The 15,799-nt window shown below is 35.4% G+C and overlaps 1 protein-coding gene across 1 annotated transcript in view; it reads right to left on the reverse strand.

Moving 5' to 3' along the window:
- The window catches only part of LOC137249346 (uncharacterized), a 41,209-nt gene that overhangs the window by 15,724 nt on the left and 9,686 nt on the right, over nt 1–15,799 (reverse strand). The window contains exons 2-4 of the mRNA XM_067780726.1: nt 4,398–4,580; nt 1,577–1,692; nt 1,293–1,385 (exon numbers count right to left, since the gene is read on the reverse strand). Coding sequence (XP_067636827.1) covers nt 1,293–1,385; nt 1,577–1,692; nt 4,398–4,580 — 392 coding nt within the window. The remainder of the gene's footprint in view (nt 1–1,292; nt 1,386–1,576; nt 1,693–4,397; nt 4,581–15,799) is intronic.

The raw sequence follows: 15,799 nt of genomic DNA on the forward strand, positions 1-15,799 counted from the left end.
ATAATCATTCAAAATGGCCTACCGAGCCGATAAAGAGAGAAAAAAAAAATTCCACTTCTTATTGCGGCTGCGCCATGGAAAGGCTCCGTTTTTATCTAACTGTGACTGCCATTATTTTATGGTTGGACCATATGGTTGGCCCATCTCTACCGCAACACATACTTTTTTTTCCCAGGCTGTCAAAATCTTCGCGTTGATGTTAGGCGAAAGGAATGTACAGAAAGCGTAAAATTTCTCAACTTTTGTGTGTTGTGGGAAATTTGTGCGCTTAATTAGCTAACAATTGATCACCACGCGTTAAATAATTGCCAATGTGTTGTTTAACTTTTGCGCTTTCCATCTCCTTTTGACAATCTCTAAGTCAGTACAACGAAACGAATCAAATCAGCTGATGAGATGAGCCACCTACACCATTGCGCCAAGTGTTATTGAAAATTCGTCAATGTCATGGGAATTTTTGGCGATGCCACCCGCACTAAACTAACAAAATTTTGTTTTAACCACCCAGGCAGACATGAGTGAGGGTGAATCCTATCTTTTCCCTAACACTAGCCAAATGGTACGGTCTAAGGTTGAATCTCCCAAGTGGACCATAACAACACCTACCATATTAAGTAGAAGAAAATCAAAAAGTTCTGCAGGACGAAATCAAGGGCTTTGAATCTTGGCAGGAATACCGTTCGTGGTATTACATATATAAATAAATTAGCGGTACCCGACAGATGATGTTCTGGGTCACCCTGGTCCACATTTTGGTCGATATCTCGAAACCACCTTCACATATACAATTACCCCCACTCCCTTTTAAAACCCTCATTAATACCTTTAATTTGATACCCATATCGTACAAACAAATTCTAGGGTCAAACCTGGTCCACCTTTATGGCGATATCCCTAAATGGCGTTCACCTATAGAACTATTACCCACTCCCTCTTAAAATAATCTATAATACCTTCCCTTTGATACATATGTCATACAAACACATTCCAGGGTTACCCAGGTTCATTTTCCTACATGGTGATTTTCCCTTATTTTGTCACCATAGCTCTCAACTGAGTATATAATGTTCGGTTACACCCGAACTTAGCTTTCCTTACTTGTTTTTATTATATTTTTCAAATTGATGTTTCGTAATCAAAATATCCAATTAAAAGCTCAAAACAAATTCGTAAACTTTTTTCATCATCTTAAGCAAATAATCCAACTATTTGCATAATTAAATAAATGTTCTCCGTAACTAAAGTTTGTAACAAAAATATGTGCACAGATTCATGCATATGTATTTACATACCGTTAACACTTTTTGCAATGCCATATAATCCAAGCCATAGCCAGCAGTTTCGCCCAGTCGCCGTAGAGACTCCGCCATTGGACCGGAAAGTTCCTATAAACAAAGAAAAAGAAAACAAAACAAATAAAACCAGACTGGTAAAAGTGCACCGAAAAATAAATAAAAATAAAAACCATTCCGAATAATTGATGAAAAAGTTTTTGTAATTGATTTAAGCGCAGCGTGTCGAGTCAGCCGCTAACGCAGCTAATAATATCCGTTACACACAGCATGCAGACACTCACTTGCAATTTAGCCCAACTGGTGGCATATTGTCGTCGCACTAACTCAATAATGGTGGAAGTCAGCGCCAGACCGACAAGAATGTACAAAGTGCAAAGTAACATATAATTTGGTTTTTCTGTAAGGAGAAAGAAGAGAGAAATGTATTTGTTGTCAAAACTTTTTGAAGGAAATCCGGATACAAAGCAAAATAATTCATATACATAAATTAGAGTTCTGTATAAATCCACTTTCCACATGGGACCAATACTACGGCTTCCTCTCGGAGACACTTTTGTTCATTGTGCATGCCATCGGTAAGTGTCGCGTGGAGGGCCATTTTTTCAACCAGAGGCTTCCTCATAAGTCTTCAATAAACGATTTACTTTAGCTTATAAGCTTAAGCAAGGAAAGATACACCTTCCTTCCTCTGCTAGACTGTCGAAAAACAGTGAGAGAAAGTGATGAAACGACTTATGTTGCTTCTGTCAGTATCTTCTGTAGAGAAAAAAGCTCGTCCTTTCCTATGCAAACATGGCCATCCAAAGCTAGTTCGTTACTCTAATGATAACTAATCAGGAGGCCTTACCGAGTTGTTCACCTAGTTTATACCTTTTTCGGTATCTTTATAGACCATCCTATCTTCAAATTTTATTTCGTTCAATATTGCTGTGCCCAGAGATATAACGTAGGAAGGCACAGAGGTGCCTAATAGTTGCCAACGAGGCTCCGTACCATATCCGATTTTACCAAGCTGGCATCTAATACCTTTAAGGCTGTTGAAAGGATGTCCATTCTCTAAGCGTGCAGGCCCAGCATCCAGTGTACCATGATTGCGGCAGTAATTCTATAAATGTTCTTAAACGAGGAGATTTAGGCCGATCTTCTTTTTAAATCTGCGCCGTGCTCATTTTTATTTGCCACGACAAATTGGCGGGACAAGACCAACATTTTTTATGTCGACTCTTACCGGTATCTGCAAGCAGATGGAGTATCCCTGAGAAGCTTTCAATGGCAGAAATACGCATGGAAAATCTTGGAGGCTTGAACCTATATTCTCATGTTCTCTATATACCCAGTACTTCCGCTTGGATGGAAAGAGAAACAATAAGCTGATCTGAGAAAACACCAGCTCCCATGGCGTAGACCATTTTGGACCCGTCGGTGAGGAGCAACCCCATCACTTTCCCCAAAGAATGATTCCTCCAGAGATTCAAGTTAACAGGAACGAAAAAATTTCGCCAAATTCTGACGAATACTGGACAGTGAATTATATAGTATATAAAGACATACCGCAGGGACTGCTATTAGACAGTGACCCTTCATAGCCCTAACCTTTACTGATAGATGAGCCTATGGGGACCCGTCGGACCACGTGCTATTCACTTCCAGCCCGAAATCTTCGCTATCCGAAAAGGGATAGTGTCCGCCAAGTGTTTTCCAAGCTGAATCGATACCGATTTATACCACATGTGAGCAGCAGAACCCCAAATTCCTTACATTTATCTATATTATTTTGTGTTGTACCCATACGAGCTAAGAGATCAGCGTGACAGGTGCACAGTATACTGATATTGTTTAGGATTTCTGATCCGATTGCGCCGCAGGCGAATTCTAAGCTTTAATAGCCGTTGCTATTTAATACCCATTCTCACCATAATAACATAGATATCACCAAACCCACGATTTTAGGGGCAACTGCCTATTCTGCCTAATTGTTAATCCGGCCCTGCGTACAAGATTTACACGACCAAATGACCTTAATTTTAGGTTTGGATTCCTCTTAGACGTTGGAAATCTGTTAAACAAGAATAATAACGACTTAGAAAGAAATTGTAAGAACTTTGGTGAATTTTATAATACAGATTTCGATGGAACAGAATTTTTATCGAAATATGTGACTGCAAAATATAACTTTATGTTAGGCCATGTTATTCGAATGAAAGATGACGCTCCGGCCAACAAAGTGTTTCTATCGGAACCCGCCTATGGAAGCAGAGGTAGAGGGCGGCGCCCACTCCGTTGGAAGGATCAGGTGGAAAACGACTTCAACTCCCTTGGTGTGACCAATTGGCGCCGGTTGGCAGAGAGAACAACCGACTGGCGCTCCTTGTTGGACGGCCATGACCGTTTAAGCGCCAATTAAGTAAGTAAGTAAGTATAAAAGCAATTGAGCCAGGGCGCAAGAAAACCTCACTGCACCACTGAGCCACTTCCATGGTTTTTATTGCGTACCACATCATTACATACCGATAATACTGCACAGTTACCTTAAAGCGGTTGTGGCTCAATATTTGTGTTGAAAAAAATTTATTTTGCACTCATTAATGAATATAAATCATAGTCAGTCGATGCCTATCCAATTTATTTCGTAATACCAGCTAGCGTGCTGGGTCGCTTTTTTGTGGTGAGAAGCGGGTTTTTTTTAGCCATGGGCCATCAAATTACTTTTCCTTGAAATTCCAATTTTCACGTTTATGCTATCCGTCAGCTGCGTGACAATTTCTGTACCAGTTTTAAATGTGTTCAGAAGAACTTTCCTGATAATATCCCTATCATAGCGTTCAGTGGCCTTTCGTGGACATCCGCTTCCAGAACGAGTGGACAAAGTCAGGGATTCTATATATTTCACCTATAATCTCCTTAGAGATGAATCATTGCTATGTACATCGTCTACGGTATTTTTATTTCGGGTGATTTGCGGTTTGTAGACAATGGTATGATCGATCATTCCATGAAAATGGTAAACTACAATCGCGGGACCAATTTCAGTAGAGCTTTTTTCGCATTAGTACGCGCACACCATCTCAACAAACATTCCTAAAGTTTTCTCTGTAAACTTACCCAATAAAATCTCCACGGTAGCTTCACTCATATAATCATGACAATCAAATGTTTTACCACCTTCAGATCGCAATTTATGTACAACATTTCGCGAGTTCTCATTAAATAGATCAATGAAGCTTTTTAAAACATTCAAATCAAATGTTGGAGCTATTAGTTTTCGATAAGCACGCCATTTTGCACCTAAAATGTTAAATGGAAAAATAAACATTAATTTTTTTCAATTTATTTTTTATTAAGTAAGATATTTAAAACTACAGAGTTATCACATATTTTCTTAAGAGATACAGTTTCAATGAACTTTACAACTATAACATTGCGATTACATATTTATAAGTTTGGAAATGAATAAAAAGTTAACAAAAAGCCTTTATATACTTATTTACATAGTTATTATTATAGGTATATTTGTATGTAATCACCTAAAATAATTATTAATTTAAGCTATCGGCTAACGAGTTTATAAGGGGATTGTTTGAATATTGACAGTGTCTATTGAATTTTTCAATAATCTTAAGTATTTGTCCCGAAACCAGTTCACATTTGTTATCAAGCGTTTTGTGGAGTGGTGCCATGGTAAATTAAGCATAATTTTTAAAATTTTGTTTTGACGCACTTGTAATTTCATAATGTGGGTTTTAGCACAGATTCCCCAAATGGGACATCCATATAACATCATAGATTCGAAAATTACTTTCGCTATTATAATTTTGTTGGCATTGCTAAGTTTTGATTTCATATTTATTAGAGGATATAACATTTTAATTCCTAAATCAATTTTCTGCAAAACACTCTGAATATGATAGTTTAATATCAAGCGTTTGACTTTGTTGGGCCAGGTGAACCGTAAATTATTTACTTGAAGAGTTGAAATTGGAAGGTAAGAAGGTTTTCTTCTTCTCGTGAAGAAGATTGCTTGTGTTTTTCCAGAGTTAATTTTGATTTTCCATGTGAAGAAATAATCAACTAATATATCTAAGGCACATTGTAATTCGATCGCCGTTTGCTGACCGAATTTGTGCGAAGACCACACAGCAACATCGTCTGCGTAAAAAGAATATTTTCAACTGCTAACTTTTTCTATATCAGAACAGAAGATAATATACAGAAGGGGGCCGAGCACTGAGCCCTGAGGTACCCCTACTGGTAGTTGTATGAGATCTGAGAAGGTATCTCCAATTTGTACGCAGAAATAACGATTGGTTAGATAATTCTGAATAATCTTAATTAAATGAGGTGGAAACCGAAAATTTATAAGTTTGTAAATTAGCCCATTACACCATACTAAGTCAAATGCTTTCTCAATATCTAGTAAGACGAGAGATGTTGACTTCCCTTTGCCAAATTCATTTTTTACATCATTGCAGAGTCGTTTGATGGCATGAGCAGTGGAATGAAATTTACGAAATCCAAACTGTTCATGAGGGATGATGTCAGTGGATTCTAAAAACTCCCAGATTTTTTCTTTTAATATCTTCTCGAGTACTTTGCCAAGACTGCTGAGTAGACTTATGAGGCGATAACTCGACTTGAGATTATTTGGCTTACCTTTTTTATGTATTGGAATGGCGGTGGCTACTTTCCAAGTGTCAGGAAAATATTGGAGTTTAAGACAACAGTTAAAGATAAAGGTTAGATATGCAATGGCATTTTGACTATTTTGGACTTCATCTAAGCCGGAAGCTTTTTTGGAATTTAGAAAAGAAATAGTAGTAGATACGCTATTCTGTGTGACATAGAAAGATTGAGGGGATTCAACTACCTGAGTATCAAATTGAGCCACAAAGGTGTTAACTCTGGTGGTGTGGGAAGGACAGCCAAGGTTTTCGGATACTATGTGATATTCCAGAAAATTTTCAGAAAAAGATTCTGCCTTTTCTTCATTTTTATATAATGTAATGTTGTTTGATACAATGGAAGGAATAACGTCATTTTTCTTTTTCAGTATTTTGGTTATATTACAGAAAGGCGTTGACCTTTCTTCAAGGGAGCTCAGTCTGTTGTTCCATTTTTCGTTCATATTTCAACAACTCATAGTCTGTTTGTTGTCGATATCGTACCCATTCTCTGCGATATGAATTTCTTAATTGTATTATGTTCAAAATGGATGCAGGTAATTTGCAATGATATTTATCATAGGCTACTTTAGGAACAGAAAGTCTCACAGCGTCCAAAATCTTACCTGTAAAGAGCTCAATTTCTTTATCTACAATAACTTTGCTAGTAGCTTCACTTATGTCCATAGACATGTTATTGAATTCCCGTTTTAGAAACTGGTTGTATCTGTACTAATTGGCACGCTTGTAGTCAAAGCGTAGGGGCTGATTAAATGAAATATCGAGTCTCATTTTGAACTCGACTGGCAGGTGATCGGAGCTGAGTGCGTTTACTGCGATTAGTTGAGAGATGAATTCAGGTATATTTGATAAAATGAGATCAATTGTAGAAGGTCTACTCCTGGCAGCAGGGGGAATGTAAGTAGGAGTTTGGGAATGTGACATTGATACAGGATGCAAGGTAGTGACCTCTTGTAAAATATTTCCCCACGAATTTGCTGGCAAGCAGCCCCATATCCTGTGCCTGCTGTTAAAATCACCATATAGAGCGAATTTGCAGTTTTGATTAAAAAGTTTTCTCAAGTTTGCTTTAAACTTACTTTGGATGCCATTAGAACGTGACCCACCTGGGAAATAAATACTAACTAAAATACTACTTTGGAACACAATTCAATACCAATATTTTCAAATACTTCTGTTACAATGCTTGGGATAACACTAAATTGAATCGATTTTCGGATGAGCATAGCCACACCACCACCATTTCTATGTAAGCGATCTTTTCTTATGACAAAGTAGTCTGAGAGAGATAATTTTTTATTTATAATTTATTATTTAGCCATGTTTCCGAAAGCATGCATATATCTGTTTTGTTGGTTTCTAGGTAATGAAATAACTCATTTTTTTTTATTTAGGATACTACGAGAGTTCCACATAGTTAGTCTTAGTGTACAATCACCCGTTATGAGTTATTTTGATATAAATATTTAATTGCCAATTGCGTGATAACATTGAACTGATCTATTTTGGTTTTACATTCTTTTAATTTCATTAAAATATCTAACGTTAGCTGGGTTATTTCACTTTCTATGAATAACTCATTATTTTGATGATTTGTGTTATGTGAACTGCTGTTTAGCCAGGCAGGGCTGGGAGGCAGAGTTGGTGGAAGTACTCACGAAGTATTGTGTAATGAAGGAAATGAAGAAGAGTTGTAGTTAAACGACTTATACTGTTTTCACACAGAAACTTAATGATCTCATTTCACCTTCTAATGAAATCGTAAATTTTTTGCTTTCACACAGAAGTAACTGCTCGATTAGTATGAAGGACGACATGTCAAGCGAATAAAATGACAATGCTATATGACACAGAATCATGGCGGAACGATAAAAGGTGGCAGCATGGTGGCATACCTACAAACATAAAAAAATTCCATGTACTTGTAAATTCGATGGACAAATGTCAAAATCGTACTGCGCCGGTAGTTGATGTATCAAATCAAATAAAAAAGGTTATAATCAGCTGTTCGATGCGGCCACCTTGTATCGTTCCGCCATGTAGACAATGACATTTACTTTGACAAATGACATTTTTAAGCACTGAACACACCAAAAACTAAGAAGCGGAAGGCTGCCAACAGAGTTGCATTGTGCTTTTGATTTCATTAGGCATTCGATTAGCTACTAATGAAATAATAATACATTCGAATTTTGTAGGGAAGATTGAGCTCAATAAGCGTCTTAATGTAGAAAATTGCCTTTATTATTCAATAAGCCGTCTGTGTGAAAATAGTATTAGGTTGTATGTTAATTTTTTTTGAAGAGTTTCGCTGGTTTCTCATGTTGATAGATTCTCTTACACGTAAAAAAGCTTCACGCTTTGAACAGCGTTGGTCAGTTGACTTATGCTCACCATTGCAGTTTGCGCAGCGCAGTTTATTTGGAGCTATGTACTCACTTGTTTTGTGTTTTCCGGCACAGTTTGAGTAGCTTGCTCCCACATGACAATTTTTTTCGCCATGACCGAACATTTGACAGTTATGACATTGCACAGGTTTGTTTTTTAGTTTTAATAATCGTACGAAACAAAGACTTGATGTTTGAGCGTAAATCACGTAACTTTATACTCCCATTCTCGAAACCAACAATGTAGAGCAGAGCCGGCCACATAAATACTAAAACAATTGCATAAGTGTGTGTAAAAATTGAGTGAGAACTCCCCACAGTGTGCTAAAAGAAAATGTGGACTGTGAAGTTCGAAATTAAAAAGGACTCTGGTTATTTGATTTCAAGCTAATCGTAACAATATTTACTTATATTCATATAACTAAGAACGCGGAGGGCGAGCTAGCCAGATAAAACTTTTTTATAAAAGAAGGTATGATGTTTCTTCAATGCAAAATTTACTTAAAAAAATCACTTTTTCATTAAGAAAGAACTATAAAACAAAGTAAATGTAAAGATAGAAATATATATTTTCAAAACATAAAGTTATTTAATAAAAAAAATGTATAAAAATTAATAAAACTAAGTAGAACGTAATAAAAGTTACTTATATTAAATTGTCAATATTTATTAATAATTAATTAGTTATTAATATTTAAATTGTCAATATTAATATGTATGTTCAAAGGAACTTAATAATACTAACTAAAACGTATTAAAAGCCACTTTAACCTTGCAGTATATTGTTTTTATTATGTGCCCAAAAAGTAGCATGGACTTTTCCTTTTGCATTCACTGTTGATTTTAGTGAGTGACAAGCGAAAGCAAACGATCGTGATCGCACATCGTTAGTGGCTGTGTGAAAATACGAACTCAAATTGCACAATGTGCAACTTTTGGCCGGCTCTGATGTAGAGAGTAGTCGTGTAGTTGTTGTATGTTTTTGTCACTACTTTTACTCCAAAGTACTTGAGACCGCGCGTTATTAGCTCACTTTTTACTTCGTTGGCATTTACACCTTCTAGCCCATGAATTACGACCTTGAAAGGTCGATCTTGTTTCATATCATGATGAAAGAATTGCAAGTTATTTTCCTTGAGAACAGTTATAGTTGCGTCAAACGTTTGTTTGTCTTCACAAACCAATTTAATACCAATCGAAATCTTTTTCACAAGAAAGTTTTTAACGTTTTTATCAAGATATTTTATAACTTGATTTCTGTTTTGAGTTAGCACTTTTATTGGTGAAATTGATTCTTTGATAATTTCTATTGGTTCATCAACATCAATATCTTCACTATCATCATCGTTTAACATTTGAAGGGGGCATACAAATTGTGCCGTGATGCACCACTTTTGCCTGATGAATCATTAAATTTAATTGTTTTAGATGAAGACATACATATTGTCTTCTTCACTAAATGCAATTCCTCGTTTAGTGCATAATTATTTGAGTTGACGGGGTGCTAGACAAATTTGCTATAAATTATTTGAATTTTAATTTGTTTATCTTACTGTATAGCCATAAAAAGTGTAAACAATGCCATACTATACAAATTTTAAACAAAATAAAAAATTATTAATCCATTAAAATTTTCAAAATATTTTGGCGTAAAGGCTAAAAATGTCACACTACACAGCAAAAATCTGAGCCTTATAGAATTTTTACTTCATATGGCCCAAAGGCTTAAGGTCTTTATTTTTTGTACTTATGTCATTAGGCATACAGTATATGTGAAGATAACGTTATGTATAAAGCTGATGTATAAAGGATTACATAAGGAACTATTTTAAGCCATTAGGAAGAATTTAACCACCCTATTATAAGGCTTATTTCACATTTAAAACAAGGCTTGCATAGAACATAAATAAGACACCATCTGACTTTGAGTTCCTTTAATCAGCTATTACAAAACATTATTTACGTATATATTGGTCATCTCTGCCTGTCTAAGCTTTGGTGATTCCACGGGCGAATAGTTTTTTTGATATAATTATATTGTTTGTTATTTAAGTGGAATGTGTGTTATTTTAGAGAGAGGTCGCTATGCATCTGTTACACCTTGTATGCATTCATTGGGGGCGAGCACTAGGGGCTCTGAGGTATTGGCTGCGCATTGAGCCACCTTATTTTGCTTAGAAAAACCCCCTTTGGGATATAAATTTTAAAATATGTCTTTAGAATATTTCACTAACCAGTTGAGGATTACAAGGCCACTCAATGGCTAATGAAAAAAACGAAGGAAAAATGCTCATAGTTTAAGTCACTTAAATACTGGCATTATCCTAATATAACGCCTTATGTTAGACTGATATATAACATGTTATAAGCCTTAGATAACATGTTCTAGAATAAGCCTTATATAACTATCATTTCATTTGGTCCATAAGCCTTATAGAAAGGTTATTATATTTTTCCTAATGGCTTGCAATAATTCCTTATATAAGCCTTGTTTTATATAAATATAAGTTTATCTTTCAAATAAACCTTATGCCTGATTACATAAGTACAGAAAATAAGGAGCATTATAAGGAATACGCCATACCCCATCCTTACAGAATTAAGGCCTGATGCTTTAAGCCTTTTGGAAATTGAAATAAGTCTTATAAACGGTTAAAATTCCTTGCTGGGTTTTCTCTAGCGCTACCGCCAGGGTTGCCGTTTGGATACATTTGGGACACCGGTGTCCCATATGGGTTAAAAATGCGGTCATATTGTACACGTATCTCTTAACTTATGTAAACTTAATACCACAAATCAACTGTACAAATATAGAAACCAGAAATTAAGTACAATTAAATTTTCCGTTGAAAAAGAATAACAAAATATTTTACCAAATACGCAATAATTTCATTTCTCTAGAAGAAACATAACAACCTTGAATTTGTTATTTTGGTAGATCAAAAGATGATTTAGAATTTGTATTACTCTTGACGCATTAACCATAAAAAATACAAAATAAATAATTAGTGCTTGGCGCGATTTATCTCCGAGAAGATTTAGGCCGAACTTCTCTTCGAACTTGCTTCTTACTCCCTTTTGATATTCATTTCATTTATTTATTTGAGTCTATGGTTATAACAACCTTACAGACTAGATAACAATATTGACTTAGATCTAAAGACTTACTATCTTAAAATACATTTACAAACTAATGGCAAGGAGTAAAAAAGAAGAAGCTTTGATAAAAATAAGGATCCAGGCATCGCAAAGTCTAAATCAAGATTATTAAAGATTTTGTTACACTCAGTTAAAGCCCTCATTATGGGCGCAAAATTATAATAGTTGTATTTAGTGATTTTTATATGGAAGGGTAAGTTAGATCTTAACATCCTACTAGGTACATTGAAGTTTAGCAACTACACAGTACTCTGAAAACGTTGCCAAATTAGTGACTGTTGATTGCCCAGAAACAAAACCATGTTGATATGGGCTTAAAGTTCTTTTAATGGCAAAACATAATTTTTCTTTGACCACCTTTTCTAGCAGTTTTGAGCATGTGGTTAATTTTGAAATAGGCCTGTAATTTTTAACATCATTTTTATTTCCCGATTTAAAGATTGGCGTGATAAAAACACCCGTGGAGAGAGAAGGATTAAGAATAAAACACAAAGACGCCGATAAAGACCAGCTGCATTTCTTTAGTAAGAAAGAAGATAACCCATCTAAATGTAGTTTGAATGATGATTTCAAGGCGGAGATGCCATTGATAATGTCAGGTTCAGTAACTGCAACTGCACCAAAAGCTACAAAATTAGCGGGGTTACAAATTAAATGAATGCCACTTTCGTTATCAATAACTTAATTCGATTTAAAGAAATCTGCAAAAAGATTAACTGAGTCTACCAAACTGACAGAAGACTTCTCGTTATAGCTCAAACAAGATGGAATATTTTAGCACCCTTTTTTTGACCGAATGAAATTCCAGAATGCTTTAGGGTTTGACTTGATATCATATTCGTAGCGATTGATATAGTTATTGTATAAAAGTTTGTCAAGTTCATTAAACTGACGCATGAAATTTAAGTATTACTCCTTATGAATGATTAAGTTAGTGGCTTTAAATAATTTAAAATATTTATTGTTTTTTTTTTTTTTCTACCGCTTGAATCCTTTTGTGTATCAGGGAAGCATTCGTCTAAATGAAAATTCAAATTTTCATTAACAAAAATAACATCAAGAATATTCCCTACGAATTTGCGGACGGGATCTACATATTTTATGCCCATTCCAAACGAAGCTGGTGCAAGTAATATGCATTTTCACTGAAAAGCTTTTCATAATAGAAATACCCTTGGAGCGGAGGACTTTCGGTGTGGTATGCGAAGCACGACCCCACCACACCGGGTATGCCCCTTTTTATCAATAAGTGGCTTGAAATTTTGGCTGAAGTATTATTAGGAATACGCTATACCCCATCTTTACAGAATTAGGGCCTGATGCTTTAAGCCTTTTGGAAATTGAAATAAGTCTTATAAACGGTTAAAATTCCTTGCTGGGTTTTCTCTAGCGCTACCGCCAGGGTTGCCGTTTGGATACATTTGGGACACCGGTGTCCCATATGGGTTAAAAATACGGTCATATTGTGCACGTATCTCTTAACTTATGTAAACTTAATACCACAAATCAACTGTACAAATATAGAAACCAGCAATTAAGTACAATTAAATTTTCCGTTGAAAAAGAATAACAAAATATTTTACCAAATACGCACTAATTTCATTTCTCTAGAAGAAACATAATAACCTTGAATTTGTTATTTTGGTAGATCAAAAGCTGATTTAAAATTTGTATTACTCTTGACGCATTAACCATAAAAAATACAAAATAAATAATTATTGCTTGGCTCGATTTATCTCCGAGAAGATTTAGGCCGAACTTCTCTTCGAATTTGAGTCTTACTCCCTTTTGATATTCATTTCATTTATTTATTTGAGTCTATGGTTATAACAACCTTACAGACTAGATAGCAATATTGACTTAGAACTAAAGACTTACTATCTTAAAATACATTTACAAACTAATGGTAATGAGATATGAGCTTTGATAAAAATAAGGATCTAGGCATCGCAAAGTCTAAATCAAGATTATTAAAGATTTTGTTACACTCAATTAAAGCCCTCATTATGGGCGCAAAATTATAATAGTTGTATTTAGTGATTTTTATATGGAAGGGTAAGTTAGATCTTAACATCCTACTAGGTACATTGAAGTTTAGGAACCCGAGAAGATCCGGAGAATCAATGAAGTCACTATGAATCTTACAAATGAACATAAGAGAATGAATACTCCTTCTGCAAGCTAGAGATTTACATCAATAAGCATACACCGGCGGCCACCGTGGTGTGATGGTAGCGTGCTCCGCCTATCGCACCGTATGCCCTGGGTTCACACCCTGGAAAAAGCAATATCAAAATTTTAGAAATAAGGTTTTTCAATTAGAAAAAAAATATTCTAAGCGGGGTCGCCTCTCGGCAGTGTTTGGCAAGCGCTCCGAGTGTATTTCTGCCATGAAAAGCTCTCAGTGAAAACTCATCTGCCTTCCAGATGCCGTTCGGAGTCGGCATAAAAAATGTAGGTCCCGTCCGGCCAATTTGTAGGAAAAACAAGAGGAGCACGACGCAAATTGGAAGATAAGCTTGGCCTTACATCTCTTCGGAGGTTATCGCGCCTTACATTTATTTATTTTTTATTTAAGCATACACCGGTCTAGGTAGTCAAAGCCAACCTAATGAAACACCTCTGTACTCTTTCCAATCTGAGGGAGTGTGAGGCATAGGTCGGGTTCCAGAATATGGAAGCATACTCCAATTTAGACCGCACTTAATAATTATAGAGCATCTTCCTTGTATAAGGTTCTTTAAAATATTTGGCATATCGCTTTACAAAAGCTAAGTTAGAGTAGGCCTTAGGGATAATGTAGTTGACATGGTTAACGAAAGAATAACCTGAGTCAAAAAGTACACCGAGATCCAGAAATTCAGTTACTGCACTGAGTACTTAAGAGTGAGTATGTAGAGGGAGATCGAATTATTGATTTAACATTTGTAGATGTTAAGAACCATTTTGTTTCTTATACTCCACTCAGCAAGCTCATTTAGGTCGCATTGAAGAGCAAGAAATTGCACTAAAAAGCTTAAGATCATCAGCACATAATAGATATGTATTTTGAATGACTAAAACATTCGCCAATATTATTTATAAATAAAAAATAAACAATATAGGACCAAGAATAGTACACTGAGGCACACCAGAAGTGGCCACGAAGGGGTAAGATCTGGTACCTTCGATTTCTACAAAGGAAATTCATACAACATCATTTTTATTTCACGATTTAAAGATTGGCGTGATAGAGGCAATTTTCCACCGATCAATAAAAACACCGGTGGAAAGAGAAAGATTAAAAATAAAGCATAAAGACGCCGATAAAGACCAGCTGCATTTCTTTAGTAAGAAAGAAGATTACCCATCTAAATCACGTTTGAATGATGATTTCAAGGCGGAGATGTCATTAATAACGTCAAGTTCAGTAACTGCAACTCCACCAAAGGCCACAAAATTAGCGGGGTTACAAATTGAATGAATATCACTTTCGTTATCAATAACATAATTCGATTTAAAGAAATCGGCAAAAATATTAACTGAGTCTACCAAATTGACAAAAGACTTCTCGTTATAGCTCAAACAAAATGGAATATTTGAGGACCCTTTTTTTGATCGAATGAAATTCCAGAATGCTTTAGGGTTTGACTTGATATCATATTCCTAGCGATTGATATAGTTATTGTATAAAAGCTTGTCAAGTTCATTAAACTGACGCATGAAATTTAGGTATTACTCCCTATGAATGATTAAGTTAGTGGCTTTAAATAATTTAAAATATTTATTCCTTTTATTTTTCAACCGCTTGAGTCCTTTTGTGTACCAGGGAAGCTCATGTACATGTGCCGGCAGAAGGGGAAGATTATTGTACAGTACTACAAGAATGCTATCTGATAAGACATCAAAGCACTCCGAGATATTTTTAGCAAGAAAAAGCGAATTTCAATCTATTTTCGATATAACTAAATTCAATACTTCGACATTCGCGTTTCGATAGTCAAAAGGTCGACTATCATCATCAGAAGTATATACGAAATCTATAAATTTGAGCGATAACTGTAAAGTTATATGATGCATGTCCGACTTACAGATGGGAAAATTACATTCATCTAACTGAAAATTCAAATTTTCATTAACAAAAATAAGATCAAGAATATTCCCTACGAATTTACACACGGTACCTACATATTTTATGCCGATTCCAAACGGAAGCTGATGCAAGTAATATGCATTTTCAATGAAAAGCTTTTCATAGTAGAAATACGCTAGGAGCTCAGGACCTTCGCTGTGGTATGTG

Source organism: Eurosta solidaginis, chromosome 4 (assembly GCF_040869045.1).
Source record: "Eurosta solidaginis isolate ZX-2024a chromosome 4, ASM4086904v1, whole genome shotgun sequence".
NCBI lineage: Eukaryota > Metazoa > Arthropoda > Insecta > Diptera > Tephritidae > Eurosta > Eurosta solidaginis.